This window comes from Mchenga conophoros, linkage group LG6 (genome assembly GCF_057382185.1).
Source record: "Mchenga conophoros isolate Kocher_MC1m ecotype Shallow Benthic linkage group LG6, M_conophoros_male_GT1.1, whole genome shotgun sequence".
Taxonomy (NCBI): domain Eukaryota; kingdom Metazoa; phylum Chordata; class Actinopteri; order Cichliformes; family Cichlidae; genus Mchenga; species Mchenga conophoros.
Window position 1 is genome coordinate 26,610,802 of NC_140531.1, and position 17,682 is coordinate 26,628,483.

Sequence of the window (17,682 nt, forward strand, 5' to 3'; positions counted from 1 at the left end):
TTTACAGAATAAAAACCTTGCTGCTGCGGCTTACCTGTTACACTTCCAGTATGAGCACTTACAACTGCTGATTGTAGAATTCAGGAATCACAAGGTTGTAATACATGAGTACTGTAACTTGTTCTTCTGCTGATGTGTGGTGACTTTGGGACTTCAGAACAGTTTCATTATTTCTGCACTTTTTCTGCTTTGGATTTTGGACACTGGCTCCTCTCTGTGGCTGTGTGGTGTTGGATATACTGCATAGAGTATTTTCAGATTATAATTTCAATGCACGGATGTACCGCTTGCAAAATCATTATAATTTATGGACACATAGCTAGTTACCTCTTCTACCACACATGTAGCGTAGTTTACATACACTCATCATGGGCATTAATGTCATGCTTGGACCCCTTTTGCTTCCAGAAATGCTTCAATTCTTTATGGCATAAAGTCAACAAGATGCTGGAAGCATTCCTCTGAGATCTTGCTCCATGCGGATATCACTGTTTGGGATTTCTAACCTAAACCGTGGCAGTGTCACACCGTTGATGCAGATTTGTCAGCTGCCCATCCATCCTGCAAATCTACCATGTCACCACATCCCACTGGTGCCTCATTGGATGATCTGGTAGCTGTGGAGACCATTTGAGTACTGTTAATGTAATAGAGGATTAACGGGTGATAAGTTTAAAACAGAAGGGAAACGCTTCTGACGGGAAGAGCAGTGGAGCAGCCAAGGGAAGTAGTAAATATAAACTCAAGTTGTTAAAACTATAATTTATTTACAAAAATAAAGCACTAAAATACTCTGGCCAGGCAGAAAAATGAAGTTAAAAACATTAAAAGCAGTTAAAACAATACAGCTAAAATGCACTAGCCTCAGCCATGAAGATCAAGTCCCATAAGAGTCCAAACGTGTCATGGTCCTGGGCCATGTGGGCCCAGTATTCTTAGTTTCTTGTATTTTTGTATTTCGTTCCTTATTTAGGTCATGTTTCCTGAGTTGTCCTGTTATGTTGTTCCTTATTTGACTTCCCCTTGTGACTTTTATCCCCTGTGTGCCCCTCTATGTATCTGTGAGTCCTCATCTCCCCTCCTTGTGTTTCATTCCATGTTTCCCCAGCCCACTATGCCCGTGCTCTCTCTCTCCTCCTGTTTGCACCTCTGTGTACTTCCTGTTTTACTTTGACAGTCTCCCGTCAGTGTTGTTTACTCCTGCCATGTCTTGTTATGTTTATCTGTGTCAGCTGTGTTCCCATGTGTGGCCACTTCCCCTGATCATCCCTCTTGTGTATTTAGTCTCTGTGTTTCATGTAGTCTGTGTCGCGTCGTCTGTGTTCTCACCCCCATGTTTTCACGATCAGTCTTTTGTGATCATCTTCGTCTCAGAGTTCTCTTAGTTTGTCACAGTATTAGTTTTCCCCGTTTAGTTATAGTTTAGCCACGCTATCCCTGCTGTGTTTGTATTCCTGGTCTTCAGTCATATTAAAGGCTCGCTTTCTGTTAAACTCACTCCCGTCTACTCACTTGTGTACGCTCCTGGGTCCATTACACACACCACTGCACGGCCTGCCTCTGCAGACCGTGACAAAACGGCGCAAAAACCAACAGGATCGTTGTCGTCCTGTCTGACTCTTCGTTCTGGTGTGCCAGGTTAATGATCAGGAGGGCATCTCCCCGGAACAAATCACATAACAAAACAAAAACATGCAAAAACCCAACAAAATAAAACACTACATGTTAAAAATAAATAAAAATCAAAGAATAAAACAAAACCCTACATGCAAGGAAATAAAAATACTAAGTTAAACTTTGTCCATTCCACCCTGTGACATGAACTCATTGTCATGTTCAGGAAACCAGTTTGAAATGATCTAAACTGACACTCAGTTGATACTAAGGGGCCGATAATATGGTGAGACATAGATTAGGCATACTTTTAGATTAAAGGCATTTTTTCATTTGAGCTTTTAAACGGCTTTGTTTTTATTTTAGTGTGAGACTGTGTGAAGTTTAGATTATGCTGGGCAAAGAACTTTAAAGAATTATTTTCAGTATAAACAACTACTCAGCATTATTGGCACATTTATCAGAACTGAAAAGTTAGTTGCTGATGATGTTACTCCATTAGATTGTATTCCTAACAGCTGGAGGCCAACAAGAAGAAATCCCAATAAGTGAGTTTTGGAAGTATTTATAAGTTTTAGTCTTCTAAGTAAGAAACATCTCAGGGGAAACTATTTATTTCTTCCCTCCATGAAACACGTGGGAAGGTGTAATTATCCAATTTCACCACTAGGAGGAAGTCTCATACAAATAGAAGAAATATTTTAGGCTTGACCCAGTGAACTCACACTCATGCTCTTTAGATCTGGCTGTGATTTTAAGCCCATACACCCAAAGAGCTTTCTTCAGTGAGTTAAAAAAAAAATATCCCAGAAGTACAAAATCAGGAGTCCTTCAGTTCATTTATACCTTTAATCCTCTTATTAATAATACCATGGTCAAAGCATCCAAGAGAATCTAAAAGTAGATGTTGTAACAGTCTCACTCCAAGTATGGTGATACCAGCAAATCAAAACAGAAACTCTTCTTGCAGATGACAAACGGCACTGCTATTCCCCTAAAATGTTTGCTCCTGAATGTACAGTATGCCTAAGGAGATGTACACATCGCAGACTCCAGAAGGTCCACATTGTTGATTCATAAGGATGAGAGGAGGAAGGGGACAAACTAGTTTTCCTTATTTCTAGAAACCCTTGGACTGCCCCTGCAGCAACTTAAAAGCAGCTGTTAACATCTGCGGAGGGAGGAGGGGCAGCAGCAGCAGTAGCAGTGGAAAAGTAATTCACACTAATTTTGGGCTTCTTTGCCACGACAAAGCAGTGAACATACACGTCACACAAACAGCACACATATCTGGTAACATGGACATATGTGTGTAATTTTATTTATTTACTTTTCCTTGTATAATTTTAAATTATAATAAGAGCTTTTTGTCAGAAGAAGCTTGAAGTCCAAGTCCATGAAGAGTTCCCTTTAATGGCTTCACAATAACTTTTATACTTCTGCGTTTCTGTCAGCAATAAAATAATTTATTGCTCTAAAGGAAGTTCCACTGTGTTCACAGGCAGCACAGAGAAGTGCTGATTTTAAGTAGAAAAACGATTTGGCTGACAATGTTATATGATTTCAGAACCACAAATGTTCAGAGACAGACCTGAATTAGGGGAAGACTGTGAGTTGCAAAAATTTCACGCAACACTGAGATAAAGACACACCCGTGCTCTTGGAAAAAGTTGTGTAAGTGTGTGAGCGTGTGTGTCTGTACTCTTCCGATTTCTGATTTGTTAGTTGTATTTTAACTGGAACCTGTTAGACATTAGCTGCTTTGTCATCACATCTGGCCTTCGGGCATCAGAGTGTGCACACGAATTACGTATGCATGTGCACACTTATCAGCTTTGTTGGCCCTGAGACACTCGTAATTTTCACAACTCAAGGCATTTAATGATGTGGTGTGTTTCTGACTGAGTCCAGTTCTCTCTTTAGTAGAAGAGCGTCAATAAGAATTCAAGGCTGCCTGAATTCACAGAGCAGGGAAGATTTATAGGAACTAGTCTACTATTTATTCCATCTCTGGTATCTTCAACTATTAATATGTTTGCTAATGGAGGGAAGCAAAATATCAATTCAGGGTACGAATCAGTGATTGGCAATCAGGGTGTGAACACAGAATACCAACACTGTAGATAGGGAGACTTGGAGACACAGTAGTCATCAGGATAAGATGGAGAATGTTGGCAATAATTCAGAAAGCTGCTGATTAATTAGGACTGAGTGATGCTGGATAACATTCCCACTCTTATGTCAAAGAACAAGATCATGTTAATGGCAACAAGCAACGAGAAACAGCATATGGTTTATTTGCACCCATGCTCCCCCCAGTCATGGTACCACTGTATGTTCCAAATCTACAACAACTGTATATAATGATAATATGTATATGCTAGAAAAAAATGTTTTCACTGACATTGTTCTGAAATAAAATAAAATAATGGCTTACTTCCATTTAGCAGTTTGAGGTCCAGGTGGCCCAGTGTCACACTAGAGTGGAACAGGTCCAACCTGTTAACAGCAGTGGTGATACTGTGTTTGTATTAGGGGACAAAATGGGGTTTGTAAGTCATTATTAAGGAGCCTTTCTAATGACTCACAGGCCTCTACGGAAGTAAGTAGAGTTGATGTTTGACTAAAGGTACCGGCCATGATGTAGGCACTATTTAAAGTGTACACATGGTTTAAGAGCTGCACCTCTGTGTGTGTTAGCAGTGTGTGTGGGGATGCCGGGAACCAGAATATGTAATCCAGCTGCTTTTTTTACATTCCAGGAATGCCTCCCACAGATTATTCCCTGCCCCTACAAGGAGCCAAGCCCAGCTCCTCCTCCCTCTTTCTTACTCTGGGAGCACTCACACACAGCACTTTAAAAACACTAAAACACTTTATCTGCCTGATTTGACTTCTACATATGTATCATGTCCATGTATTCTGAAGCAAAACTCTCTCTTCGTCATTGGCACTGATCTCAAACCTATTAAAAATGTGATTTTCCCCAAAACATGCCAGGAAAACCTTGGAATCACTTTTCTGTATAACCAGACACTCAATTTTTAGGAGTTACATCAAGCAGCATTATGGGGAGGGATGAGCAGACGGTGATGTGGCAGACCACTTTTCTTGGCTGTAGAGTTTTTTCCAGGGAAGAAGGCATCTCGCCCCCAGAGTACCTGACCGATTCCAGTAAATTGCAGCTTTTTCTGCAGCAAACAAAGTGCTTCACTTATAAAGCCGATATTTTGCTTTGCAAATGATCTGCCTGCGCTTGAAGATCGAACAGTGACTGTTGACACAAATAACCTTTGCATAGACCTGGTTAATACAGTAAGCTAAAGTATGGCAGTTTGTCAGCGTTAAAGCATCCCGACAATTCAAGGCATTATGATCAGGAGAGCGGTCAGGCTGCAGCGAAACTGATGGAGTACAAAGATATGTATCGTACATATCTGCGCTGCATTCGGCCCATTAATATGAATTATTTATCATCATTATTTTGCTTTTTCAGTCATTTTTGTGTTAGAATCATTCATGAATTGTCTGGTTAATTTTTAATATGGAATTTAGGTTGAATAAAAGGGTGGTGGTGGAGGGGGCTGAAAGTTGTACAACAACCACACTCTAAATGTGTGTGGCTCTCATCACTGTGTCTTTCTTGCTACTATTTAACTCCACATGTTGTAGCACACTCTCACACTTGCTCTTTTTGTTGTTTTCATTTACCAAAGTGTTATCATCACAGTCAGTCTGGCTGTAGTGAGACTGCATGTGATATATTTTGTGGCTTTTTTGTAAAAGGTGCTATCAATGTGTTACAGATAGATACTTTATTGTGCAGTCAGAGTTTCCTCTTCCTTTCAGACATATTATACGTTCTAAAACACACACACACACACACACACACACACACACACACACACACACACACACAGGAGGAAGCTATGCTTTTTCATGGTGGAGTGATGGAACCAGCAGGCTCCACCCCCAAGCAATGCTCAAGGCCAAATTCAAACATCACACCACTGGTTTGGCACCGCCCTCGTGCCAGCCTCATAGAAAGTGGTGAGATGTGACACGGGCTCCTTAATATATTTTGCTCACACTCGACATTCACGGACCAGCACTGGGTGACTCTCCTCTGTGATTCTGTCTCCTCCGGATTCTTTTTACGCACAGATACAACCGCGAACTCTTCCTTCTTTTTTCACATCTGTGCGCGCAGCTGACTTCTATTTTGTAGCTGACAATATAAGAAGAAACGGGACATGTTTGGGATTTGGAAGGGACTCGCCGGGCTGTCCGCTTGCTGGTGTCTGTTGATGCTTATTCATTGTTTGCCTCAAACAGGTAAGGAAATAGATTTCACGGTAACTGCATTTCCTTTCTCGTGTTTTTTTCTTTTCTTTTTTCTTTTTTTTTTTTAAATGAAAGGTGTAATAACCTGATTCTTTGTATCGGTACATAAAGATATACAAGTCAATAATTTTGACGATAATTCCACAACGTGGTTTACGATTTCTGCATATATGAATGAATGTACGCACGGCGTTTTGATTGGTTCGTTTCGCTGTAAAATGAAACAGAACATCCAACCATGCTCGACTTGCCGGCCGGCTTTGAGTTTCGGGTGGGCGTGGCCCAAAAAGGCCGTTGTCAAGGAATGGAGCTGGGAGGGGTGGAGGGTGCGGCTGAAAGGCGAGGCTTCCTCCTTCAAGCGGGATGCAGGAAATTGGATGCAAGAAAGTCTGCATTTTTACTGTAGCTGCGCACATTTGTTGAAAAGTATCCGAGGAAATAGCTTCGAAGTACTTTTACTGACTGCATAAAGAATGAGTTAATGTACATGTTAATGGACAGTTTGGACACTCAGAGGTTTCCAGGCCTCACAGAAGACAGGATGTAGCCTACGTTTTCCACTGTGACTCAAAATGGGGGAAACTGAGCCAGAAGAGACGCAGAAACCTTTGAATACAAATATGAACTAAAGAGAATTAACTGAACAAAGCAGATAATAAAAAGGCGGATATATCCCATAACTGGCTTAAATTGAATATTTAACACGAGGAAACATTAACATTCATTAAAAAGGGAATGAAACATTCATTTAATGAAGATTCAGTATTTAAAACGTGTTTAATTGTTCCCTCATATCATTAGCATTCAGGCTTTTGTGCCATGTTAAGTCTCGGGCTGATCCTTACATCGTACCATTGTCGTCCTCAAACATGGTCACTGAATGAGTGAACTCCCTCGGAGGAATCAATGTTCTGCAGCACAATTTTGCCCCCTGCTTCATTAACCCTCCCTAAAATCTGTACTCTCCAACAAGAGCTTTTCAGATTTCCGCTTCCATTCATCATATTTGCTAGTGTATGTATAGCTGTGCATGTCTGTGTGTGTGTGTGTGTGTGTGTAATAAAAGCCTTCGTTTTCCTACATGGGAGAAGAAACCTTTACAATGCAGTGACTCACAAATAGAGACACTTTATAGTCTTGCCTATTTATCATTTAGAAATACCTCCAGCTTTAGAGTATAGGAATCATTCACGCATTAACATAGTCTTTTCATAGGCTTAAAATACTAAAATTATTTGAAGGTTACAAAGTAAAGCATTGCAAGTTTTGCTCTTCTGCAGATGGCCACCTCACTATCAAGTCTTGCACTTGTTCAAAGCATGTTTCAATCTAACGTCATTCGAGCACATTACTGTCTTCATTTATCAGGCAATGACTCCACTGGACTCAATAAAGTGCAGCTACATGACCGGACTAATCATCATAAATCCAGACCTAATGCACAAGTGAGTGCTGCCGGTCCTCGTGATGGATATCCATCCTGGTTATTAATTAACTGCTGGGTATATGATTGAATAAATAAAACCTTCTCTTTATGAAGGCTTCTGGTGTGTGTGTATTGCAGACACGTACCACAGAAAGACAGCAATGCATTGTTAGAGAACAAAGTCTCATGTAGTCACAAGGGATGATTGTTGTCACTCAGCATTGTGACTGATTCTGTAAAGCCAGTTTCTGCTGTCAGACAAGCTTCAGCTTTACTACATTTTGAACTGAACCATAGCGGCCGGGCATGTGTTTAAGGTAGTGCCTGAATAGCCTTGTATGGTAGTGTTGTATGTGTGAGGTCTGGTGGCTTTGAAGGTTTATACTGTGGGTATAAATAGAAACTGGAGGGTGCACTTTCTCTTGCAGAAACAAAGTACGCTCTACCTGAGCTGTCTGACATCCTGTTCAAACTAGTAAACATACTGGCAGTTTGTGGTCTTAGGTTTTAAGGCTCTAGCTGACTAGATAGACTAGAGGTAGTTTTTGATGCAGTAGTGATACTTCTGAACTTAGTTTTCAGATTATAAACTGACTAAAAGTGATAAAGATCAGTTTCTATTTAAACTGCAGTGTTCACAAATTTGCTTTATGACATGTTATGAACAAAGTGGCAAACGAGGCCACGAACCGTTGGGGAATTTTTGAACATTAAGGTCTAAAAATGTCAAACACAAAACAGAGAGAACTTACCAGTATATCACTGTCATCAGCCAGGTGCAAACTTTAATTTTGTCTCTGAGAAAGACTTACGGTAAAGAGTTCATGGAAACCTCATTTTACTTAGCAGTCTTAATGAGAGACTAAAGAGACTTGTGGGAAACATTAGCAGTGGAAAATGAAAACATAGGCTTGGGAAGTTTATATTTTCCTCCCATGGGGACGAGGTTGAAAGTTTAAAGATCGGGAAGAAGCAGCTTTTAACCTGCTTTGGTTCCTCCTTTTTTTTCAGTGGATTCAATTTAAATGGCTGCTTCATAAAGGGGAAATGAGTGCGAGTTCTTTAAAGTTTGCTGTAGATGTAAAATGAGCACTGAATAACGTGCTCTATGTGCGTTAGTTCTTTAGTATGTTTTGGAAAGTCTGTTCCTGGAACCTCTGCTGGCTGTTTGCCAGGCTTCATCCTACGTTTGTGTCAGAAGTGGACATGCAGAGCGTTTTTTTCCCCCCTTTAAGGGAAACTGAGACTCAACTAAATGTTGCTAAAATAGCAAGACAAGAAATACAGTACATTTCTCAATTCAGTGTTACTTTTCACAGTGCCAGAAAAGCAGGGAGGCAACCCTTGGCCACATATCAAGTGTTGAGAAAGCATCCTCTCTTTGTGCTATAACCATCCGCACCAACTTATCGTAATCAGTCAGACCTGTTCTGTTTCTTTTGTAACGCGTCATCACTCATTTACACTTCTGGGATGACAGAATTTCTTCTGTTTAGAGCCTCCGCCTCCATCTGCGGGTCACTGTGGTGATGCTGTTATGAGGAATGCCACTTTGGGACCAATCAGCAACTGGTGGTGTGATGGTTCAACTCCTCCCATGCTATTGTCTTAAAGGGATAGCCTGACAATAAGCTAAGCCTCCAGGTCACAGGAGGGACAGGCACTCAGGAGGGGATGGAGGATGACGCATATTTGGGGCAGTGTCCGGCTTTTTTTAATGGCTATTTCACTGAGGTGACCGCCGCGACCTGTGAGCCTGAAAGAAACCATGGTCAGTTTAAGGTTGCAAAGCTTTAAACTTTTAAACACAGTAGTGAAACGTTTGTCTCCTACATGAAACGATGCTTTGCCATGGTCCATCTGTACACATCTGATGTGGCACACGTTTAAGCCACATAAACCAGGGTATTTACCCAGATAAACAACTCTTTGCTGAAGAGAGAAACGAGACTGAATACATTTTCTGTTTTTGTCTATATCTTTTGACTAAGTTTGTAAAAACTGGGCCTTGCATGTGAATGACTTCGGGGGAATAATTCTTTGTCCAAATACTTTATATTGAAGTCACTTTGATTAGTTCTAACATGAGACACAGTGTCAATAACTTAATTTGTTAATTTCCTGAGTGAAGCAATAAGAAAAACCTGTTTTTTCTCTCCCTTTTTTACAGCATCACTTATCCGTACTTCACTGTCTTTGACTCTGAGTAACACATTAACAAATTTCCTTTGTTAGCACATTTGGATTTGTTTTCTTTTTTACACCGTTGTTTGTCTGAACTTCAGTGGCCTTCAGTTGTAATTTTTTCCCTCCGTGTGTATTTTTCAGTCATTCAACAGCACAGTAATAACATTTTTTAGGGCCAATAAGCTGTGAGCTAATTGATGAGTGCTGATAAGAAGATCTGGTGATATTGAATGTAAACCAGGGTGGCAGTTTGTCCTCACGTCACACTGAACTCCAGTTGTGATTTTTGTCTTTCACAGATGCAGCCTACATATGCAACGCCAATCAGTTTAAGTGCGGAAATGGGAGGTGCATCACCCGCAGGTGGATTTGTGATGAAACTGATGATTGTGGTGATGGAAGTGATGAGCTGCCCGCTAGCTGCGGTATGTTATCACATATCAGCTACACCTTACACTTGGGATTCTTGAGGTTTTTTTATGCTTGACTGACCAATTTCCTGATAGTTTTTTAATATTTAGAAAATATTTAAAAAAACAGAAAGTTCACTAACTTATAATTCAAATTAAAAAAAAGTTTTGGATCAAACTGTCACCACAGGGAATCAGAAACACATTAACAAAGTCACTGCAGCTTCTACAAGTAAATGATTGTTAAGCTTTACGACATAATAGCAAAAAGCTGTGTCTCTCTGTGGTCACGTGAAATGAGTCACGCTTCATGTTTCTCTCCTCAGGAGTCAAAATCTGTCGGGATTCGCAGTTCAACTGTGGCGATCCCACGAGCCAGTGCATACCAAAAGACTGGCAATGTGACGGCAAAGCCGACTGTACTAACGGCGCTGATGAGAAAAACTGCAGTAAGTTTTCTACCAGAGCCGAGTTTTTCTACACCTCAAAGTTCATGCTAAAGCATCCACAAACAAGACACGACTAACTGAAAGTGTTTTTGGCAAGAATGAATTTTGTTCAATGTATAATAATAATATCTCAAAAGGGATTTGAAGAACAGACTTAAAGTCAAGTAATCTTTAAAAAAAAAGCTAATACTAGTAGTGTATTTATAATCCTGAAGTCTAGTTAATACATATAAATAAATATGTAATAAGTGTTGTTATTGATATCATAATTGATCGATTTCTAACTCCTATCCTCCTCTCATGTTTCACCACAGCGGCCAAGCAGTGTGACGACCGTGAGTTTCGTTGTGCCAATGGCCAGTGCATATCCAAGAGCTTTGTTTGCGACAGCGACAACGACTGCTCAGATGGCTCAGATGAGGCGTCCTGTCCCAAACCCACCTGTAACTCTCGCTCCTTCCAATGCAACAACTCAATGTGTGTGCCTGCGGTGTGGCGCTGCGATGGAGACAGAGACTGCTCCGATGGGTCTGACGAGTGGCCCCAGAACTGTGAAGGAAGGAAGCCAGAGAAGACGTGCAGACCTCACGAGTTCCAGTGTGCGAATGGGGACTGTATCCCTGGCAACTGGAAGTGTGACGGAGGGTTCGACTGCCAGGATCGTTCGGACGAGGCTAATTGCAGTGAGTTTTTAAAAATTTCTTTATTGTTAAAGCCAACCTGCACATTACATTTTTAATGGAGACTGACAGTAAATATTTTCTGGAGGTACTGGTATTATGTTTCTTCTTATTCTAATCTCTATTCCATTACTCTCTCTCTCCATCTCTCTTTTTGTGTTTTCGTTCATTTACCTTCTTCCTTCTCTTCCAGCTCATTCCACTTGCCGCTCAGATGAGTTCCAGTGTAAGGACGGCACCTGCATTAACAAAAGCCTCCAATGTAATGGACGTGCTGACTGCAGGGACCTCACTGATGAGATTGAATGTGATACAGGTAAAAAGATTTCATTCAGTTTCACCCACAAACTGTAATCAAAAGCTTCTTTCTTGAAAAGAAAGAAAGTCCCACATGATTACATTGCGGTCTCATTCATACTCCCCTGGTCTCTTCCACAGTATGTGAAGGCCCAAACAAGTTCCAGTGTCGCAGTGGGGAGTGCATCGACACGGAGAAAGTGTGCAACAAGCAGAACGACTGCAAGGACGGGTCTGATGAACCAGCGAAAGAGTGTGGTAAGTGAAGTCATCTTGTACACATTCATGGCTGCCAGCCTGTAGGGAAATATGACTAGAATACCTGACTTGACCTACATAGCTTGTGGTTTGAATGAGTAAATTCCCGGTCAGCTAAGGATTTGGTTGTCGTGAATATTATTTGAAAGCTTTTTGCCTGTTTGTCTCTGCAGACAACAATGAGTGTCTGACCGGAAATGGCGGCTGCTCTCACTACTGCAACGATCTGAAGATTGGCTACAACTGCTCCTGCCCTGCTGGATACAGGCTGAAGGCGGACAACAAAACCTGTGAAGGTGAGCGGACGGAGACATTTAAAATTCTGCCTCTTAAGAACCAGACAGATCGTAAACATGTCATTTAACAATGTGCACAATAGAAACAAACAAATGAGCCAACTTCTTCAATTCTGCAGACATTGACGAATGTGCTGAGCCAGACACTTGCACTCAGATCTGCATCAACTTGCCAGGCAGCTACAAGTGTGATTGTGAAGAGGGCTATATGATTGACCCTGCGACCAAAACTTGCAAGGCTGAATCAGGTAATGTTAGAAAGAAAGCCCACTTAAACCCACTTAACGCTTGATCCTGTGACGCAACCTTCAGACAAGACAAGCAAGTTTAACCGAACTGTCCTCCTCTGCCTCCACCAGGCTCAGTGCCCACCTTGTACTTCACCATCAAACACGAGGTGAGGAAGCTGACAGTGGACCGCAGCGAGTACGTGCGTGTGATCCCACAGCTGAAGAACGCAGTGGCTCTCGACATGGATATGCCAAACAAGATGATCTTCTGGTCTGACCTGTCTCTGAAGAAAATCTACAGGTAAGAATCTTTATCTGTGTCCTTTCTTTTTTACATTTCTTTATGAGTTTCTTGCTTCATTTTGCATAGTATGGAGTGGCTCTCATTCAATGATGCAGATGAAATTAATCTCTCCACTCTTGCCTTCCTCCAAACAGCTCTATGATAGATGTGGCTGGCAATTCCTCTCACCACAATGTGGTGGTTGAAAGTGGGATAGAGGCCCCAGAGGGCATTGCGGTGGACTGGATCCATGGCAACATCTACTGGACTGACAGTGTTTTGAAGACTATTTCTGTAGCAACAACGGATGGCGGTATGAGGAAGACCCTGATCGCAACGGACCTGGACAAGCCACGAGCCATCACAGTCGATCCAGTAAACAAGTAAGTGTTTAAACAGACATCACAGCGAGTACGTTTCCTTACATTAATGTCACTAGATCCACTGAACATATAACACCTGTTCTTAAACAGCTCCATTGGCTTCCAATTTACCTCGGTGTCAATTTCAAGATCCTGCTTCTCACTTTCAAAGCGCTTCATAACCTTGCTCCTCCATATCTATCCGATCTTCTCCATACATACTCACCCCTCCGTACACTCCGCTCTTCTTCAGCTTCCCTTCTGTCAGTTCCACCTGCTCGCCTGACTACCATTAGACTCAGAGCCTTTAGTTGTTCTGCCCCGAGACTTTGGAATGCACTTCCACTTGCTCTCCGGACCACACACTGTCTCACCACTTTTCAATCACGTCTCAAGACTCATCTATTTAGAATTGCATACACCTGATCTGTCTGAGTCCATTTTTACCTTGCCCAGTTTTTATATTTGCCTTTATACTTTTATGACTGTTTATGTCTAAATTTTATTTTACCATATTTAATATATATTTTTTGCTGCTATTGCTCATGTGTTTTTGTAAGGTGACCTTGAGGGTCTGAAAGGCGCCTATAAATAAAATGTATTATTATAGTTTGACATGAACTGGTGCGTTTTGTCTTTAGCCTCATGATTTCTTTACTGTGTCCTCTTTAGTTTGATGTACTGGACAGACTGGGGTGAAGAAGCTAAGATTGAGAAGAGTGGGCTGAACGGTGCAGATCGCACTACTTTAGTAAAAGACAACATTGTGTGGCCGAATGGCATCACCCTGGGTAAGCACAGCTTCCTGAATGCATTTTTAGCAGTGATTTTTATTTACTGTGTAATGAAAATATCGTAGTCAAAACTATTATTTGTGTGTTTCATTTTCTTACCAGACATGGTCAACCAACGTCTATACTGGGTGGACTCCAAGCTGCACTCTCTCTCCAGCATCGATGTGAATGGAGGGGCCCGACACAGTCTCATTATTAATGAGGAAAAACTCTCCCACCCACTCTCCCTGACAGTCTTTGAGGTTAGTGATGAAGGCAGTGTATTCCCAGATTAACTATGACTCAGTAAGGTCAAAGGGATTGTTGTTATTTGATTAAACTGCCACTAAGGATGAATCCTTTTGGTAATGATTGCAGGACGGGAACCACAAATCTGCCTGACTTATTGGCAACACTAGTTGTTTTCTTAAATTGCTAAAACCAGCCAGTCCAAGTCTAACAAAGCTCACGGAGGGTTTTTATCTGAAATGGTTTAACATACAAAGCCAGAGCTTCAATTGTTGAGCACCGCACTAATTCTTAATCGGTTTAACTCAAGTTGTATTTCTTTCTAAAAACAGGAGAAAGTATTTTGGACAGACATGAACAACGCTGCTGTGTTTAGTGCCAACCGCTTGACAGGAAGCGACATCACTGAGCTGGCAAACGACCTGGGCCAGCCAGAAGACATCATACTGCACCACAACCTGAAGCAGCCAGCCAGTAAGGAAACATTTGTACATTAGAGATATTAAAAAATAATCTGTGAAATTAGAATCTTTTTTTCTAATGCCTTCCCTGTTTTATTTTAGGTTCGAACTGGTGCACGAATGGAGGTTGTGAGTTCCTGTGCCTACCTGCCCCTCAGAACGACCCACAGTCTCCCAGATACACCTGTGCCTGTCCTGATGGCATGGTCCTGGGACCTGACATGAAGAAATGCGTGGCAGGTAAACGTCCGCTCCTCTTGTTACTAAAAAAGATAGAATTTGACATCAAATCCTGAAATTAAACCCTTTATTTTTATTTTGCAGAAAGCACAGCTGCGCCTCCCAAAACTGCTGCTCCGCTCCCACCAAAAGGGCCCACAGATCCTGCTACACCCAGGCAGCCAGACCCGACCACAACTACAACCACCAAGAAACCCACAACTACCTCTGCTGTGCAGCCTAATCAGAAAACAGAGAAGCCTGCCGTCACTGCTCAAGGTACAGAAACTTTCTTTACATTTTTAGACACTCAGATTATTGTTCTCATCCTATTTATGATTTTTTTTTAAATTGTGGCCAAAAACACTGATATGGTATCATATTGTATGTATGTATTTTTCTAACTTTTGCCAAAATAGAATTTATTATTTTGACATTTACTGTATACTGGCACTGTTACAACTGTTACAACAACAGAAAGCTAACTACTTACTTACTGCCTGGTTGAAATGACCAGTAGTAGTTTTATTGAATGATATTTATTTATTGGGTGATATGATGTTGAGTTATATCTTTATGGGTAATTTTATGGCTAACTTCCTAGACTCACTCCACTGGGTGTGACGCTAAGCTAACTGTCTTCTGGCTCATGTCAAATAAGATGTTATCGTTTTTTAAGAGACTGTATGAAGAAAACATTTATTTTCTGCTTTTGCAGGTGACAGACAAGCAGCCGTGCAGCCTGAAGAAGCCCCACCCTCCCACCCTGTTGCTCTCTACGTTGTGTTGCCACTGAGTAAGTCCTACTTTTTAGCTCTTCACAGCTCTCTGTGAAACAAAACATGATATCTTAAACCTGCTCACTTACTCAAGGATACTTAATCTGCTCTCTTTTTCATTGAATGGCATTGTAATTCTTCTCTTCTGCAGTGATTTTGGCTCTTCTGGTATTTGGAGCAATGTACCTCTGGAGACACTGGCATAGGAAGAACACCAACACCATTCACTTTGACAACCCCGTGTACCAGAAAACCACCGAGGATGAGTTACACATCTGCAGGAATGGCTCTGACGGCTACGTGTATCCTGAGGTATCTTAACCTAAAACCATTTTAGAAATATTGTTTCTAAAAAAAAAAAAGATTAATTAATCAGTTTGAAAGCTTTGCTCATACGATGTTGCTCCTTTTTTTTCCAGCGGCAAATGCTGAGCATGGATGACACGGATATGGCTTGACCTGCCAATGAAGAAAAAACTCGTTTTATTTGAAGTGCTGGAAACAAGAACCGCTGCTTAACAACATCATTCCCTTTCTCCGTTGACCTCATTGTGTGGCTTATGTCTCTGACCTCAGCACTGTGCCGTCCAAGCCTGCAAAAGGGTTGAAAGAAAAGGAAACAATCTTTGAAACTTAGGAAAATAGGGCATAAAGCAGTCCGACCACTAAATTATTACTAAATGAAGGACTATTGGATAGTTTCAGTAGATGATGTTCTTAGTCCTGGAGCCGTGATTCTTTTGATGCTATCTATGTTTTTTATGCCTAAAAAACATAGATAAAAAAAAGATACAGATTGTTACAACACCTTTAGGTGCCGATTTACGAGCTTAACTTGAAAAGCCTAAACCATGTTGTCTTAACACTCCCGTAAGCCTTCCAGTCACACTCTTTTAGGTTAGTGAAGTTTATGGATGCACATACAGTAAATGCCTTAGTAATCGCACTCCACTGATAGTCTTCACAGCATCATATATAGCCTTCTGTTATCCTGCATACAGAGTTTGACAGTCAGTCATTTATATTGCCGTCATCTCTAATGTTTTCTGTTTGAATCCATAAGATATGAGTGTGGTGGATTACATATGGTTTACACTGTAAATCACCAAAGCTGCTACGTTTTCTGAAGTTAACCAAAATGAAGAAAATGCTTGAAAATCCTTTTTTCTTCTTTTTTTTCTGTTTCTTGCTATGAAGATAATTAAGGTAAAAGTGATTGTAGATGATTTCTTACACAGCTCTATGAACTGTTTCTGTATATATTTTCTGTAAATATATCTTGGTGTCGTCTTTTTACGTTTGTAAATTTTAATCGAGAAACACTGTAAATAGGTAATAGATTATTTTATTTATTTATGGAAATATGAGAGCTACGGTTTTTGATTGTTGTCTGCTGGCTGTGAATGTGGTACTTACTACATGTTAAGTGAGGTGTTTTAATAGAGGTGGGCTAACCTCTACGTCGTGCAGCTGTTATTTAAGTTATGTCAGTCAAACCTTTGCGTACGCTGCTCAGTTTCCCGGACAAGTCACCACACCTGAGAACTCTTATTAGCATTTTAAGGTTTACACAGCAGCACTGAAGAAACTTATTATTCCTTACTCCTTTGCTTTTTCAATACAGCCGTGAATCAGATAACTTATTTTTCTTTTTCTTTTACTGTGATGTTTTGTTTTGATTGTGGGATTGAGGCACATACAGCACGACTGTACACAAAGCATAATGTTCTCATTCAACTCAGAATGTATGTATATCTTCTTCTCTTTGTTAAATGCACATATCTTTTTTTTTTCTCCTTTTCGGTTGTGTTGGTATTTTTTTAATAAAATACAAAAAAGGAAATATTTCTAATGTCTCCCTTGGCTCATTTTTAAAAAAGAGATAGCATGTATGAATGTGGTGCTGAAGTACTCTAGTCTCAGGAAATGCAGTGCAATAAACTCCATAAACTTCTCACAGGTGAAAAAATAGTGTAACCATTACATTGAGAGCCTCTGTAGTGTAATGGTTTACACATTTCAAGGGAAATATCCCTGGTTCAATTCTGGGATGACGACATCTGCATTGGTCAAGTAATAAAGTTGTTGCTGTAGCTTCAACCAACCTCTTCTGCTCTTCTCCACAAACTTAGCAATAGGTGAAGTTGTGCCAGAAATTTCCATTGTGTTTCAATCTCAGGACGAGACACAAGTCCCTCGGGGGTTGCATCAGAAACAGTATCCATCTGTGAATAAGAAGAAGCTGACAGTAGGTTTGTAAGTACTACACAGCCCTAGTGTGATGATTAAAATTATATCATACACAACATACCTCATAACACAAGCACCTTCAACCCTGGGGACACTTGTACTTAGACCAAAGAAC

At 40.8% G+C, this 17,682-nt stretch overlaps 1 protein-coding gene across 1 annotated transcript; it reads left to right on the forward strand.

Annotated features, from left to right (window-relative positions):
* The first annotated feature begins 5,681 nt into the window (after nucleotides 1-5,681).
* LOC146572748 (low-density lipoprotein receptor-like) lies at nucleotides 5,682-17,173 on the forward strand. Its single transcript, XM_085277120.1, has 18 exons — nucleotides 5,682-5,949; nucleotides 9,871-9,996; nucleotides 10,308-10,430; nucleotides 10,745-11,113; nucleotides 11,304-11,426; nucleotides 11,549-11,665; nucleotides 11,839-11,961; nucleotides 12,081-12,209; nucleotides 12,321-12,492; nucleotides 12,630-12,857; nucleotides 13,509-13,627; nucleotides 13,733-13,872; nucleotides 14,191-14,332; nucleotides 14,422-14,559; nucleotides 14,644-14,817; nucleotides 15,257-15,334; nucleotides 15,469-15,629; nucleotides 15,737-17,173. Exons 1-18 carry the CDS (start codon nucleotides 5,868-5,870, stop codon nucleotides 15,773-15,775), a joined length of 2,583 nt encoding a protein of 860 aa, XP_085133246.1. The 5' UTR covers nucleotides 5,682-5,867; the 3' UTR covers nucleotides 15,776-17,173.
* Nucleotides 17,174-17,682: the final 509 nt, after the last annotated feature.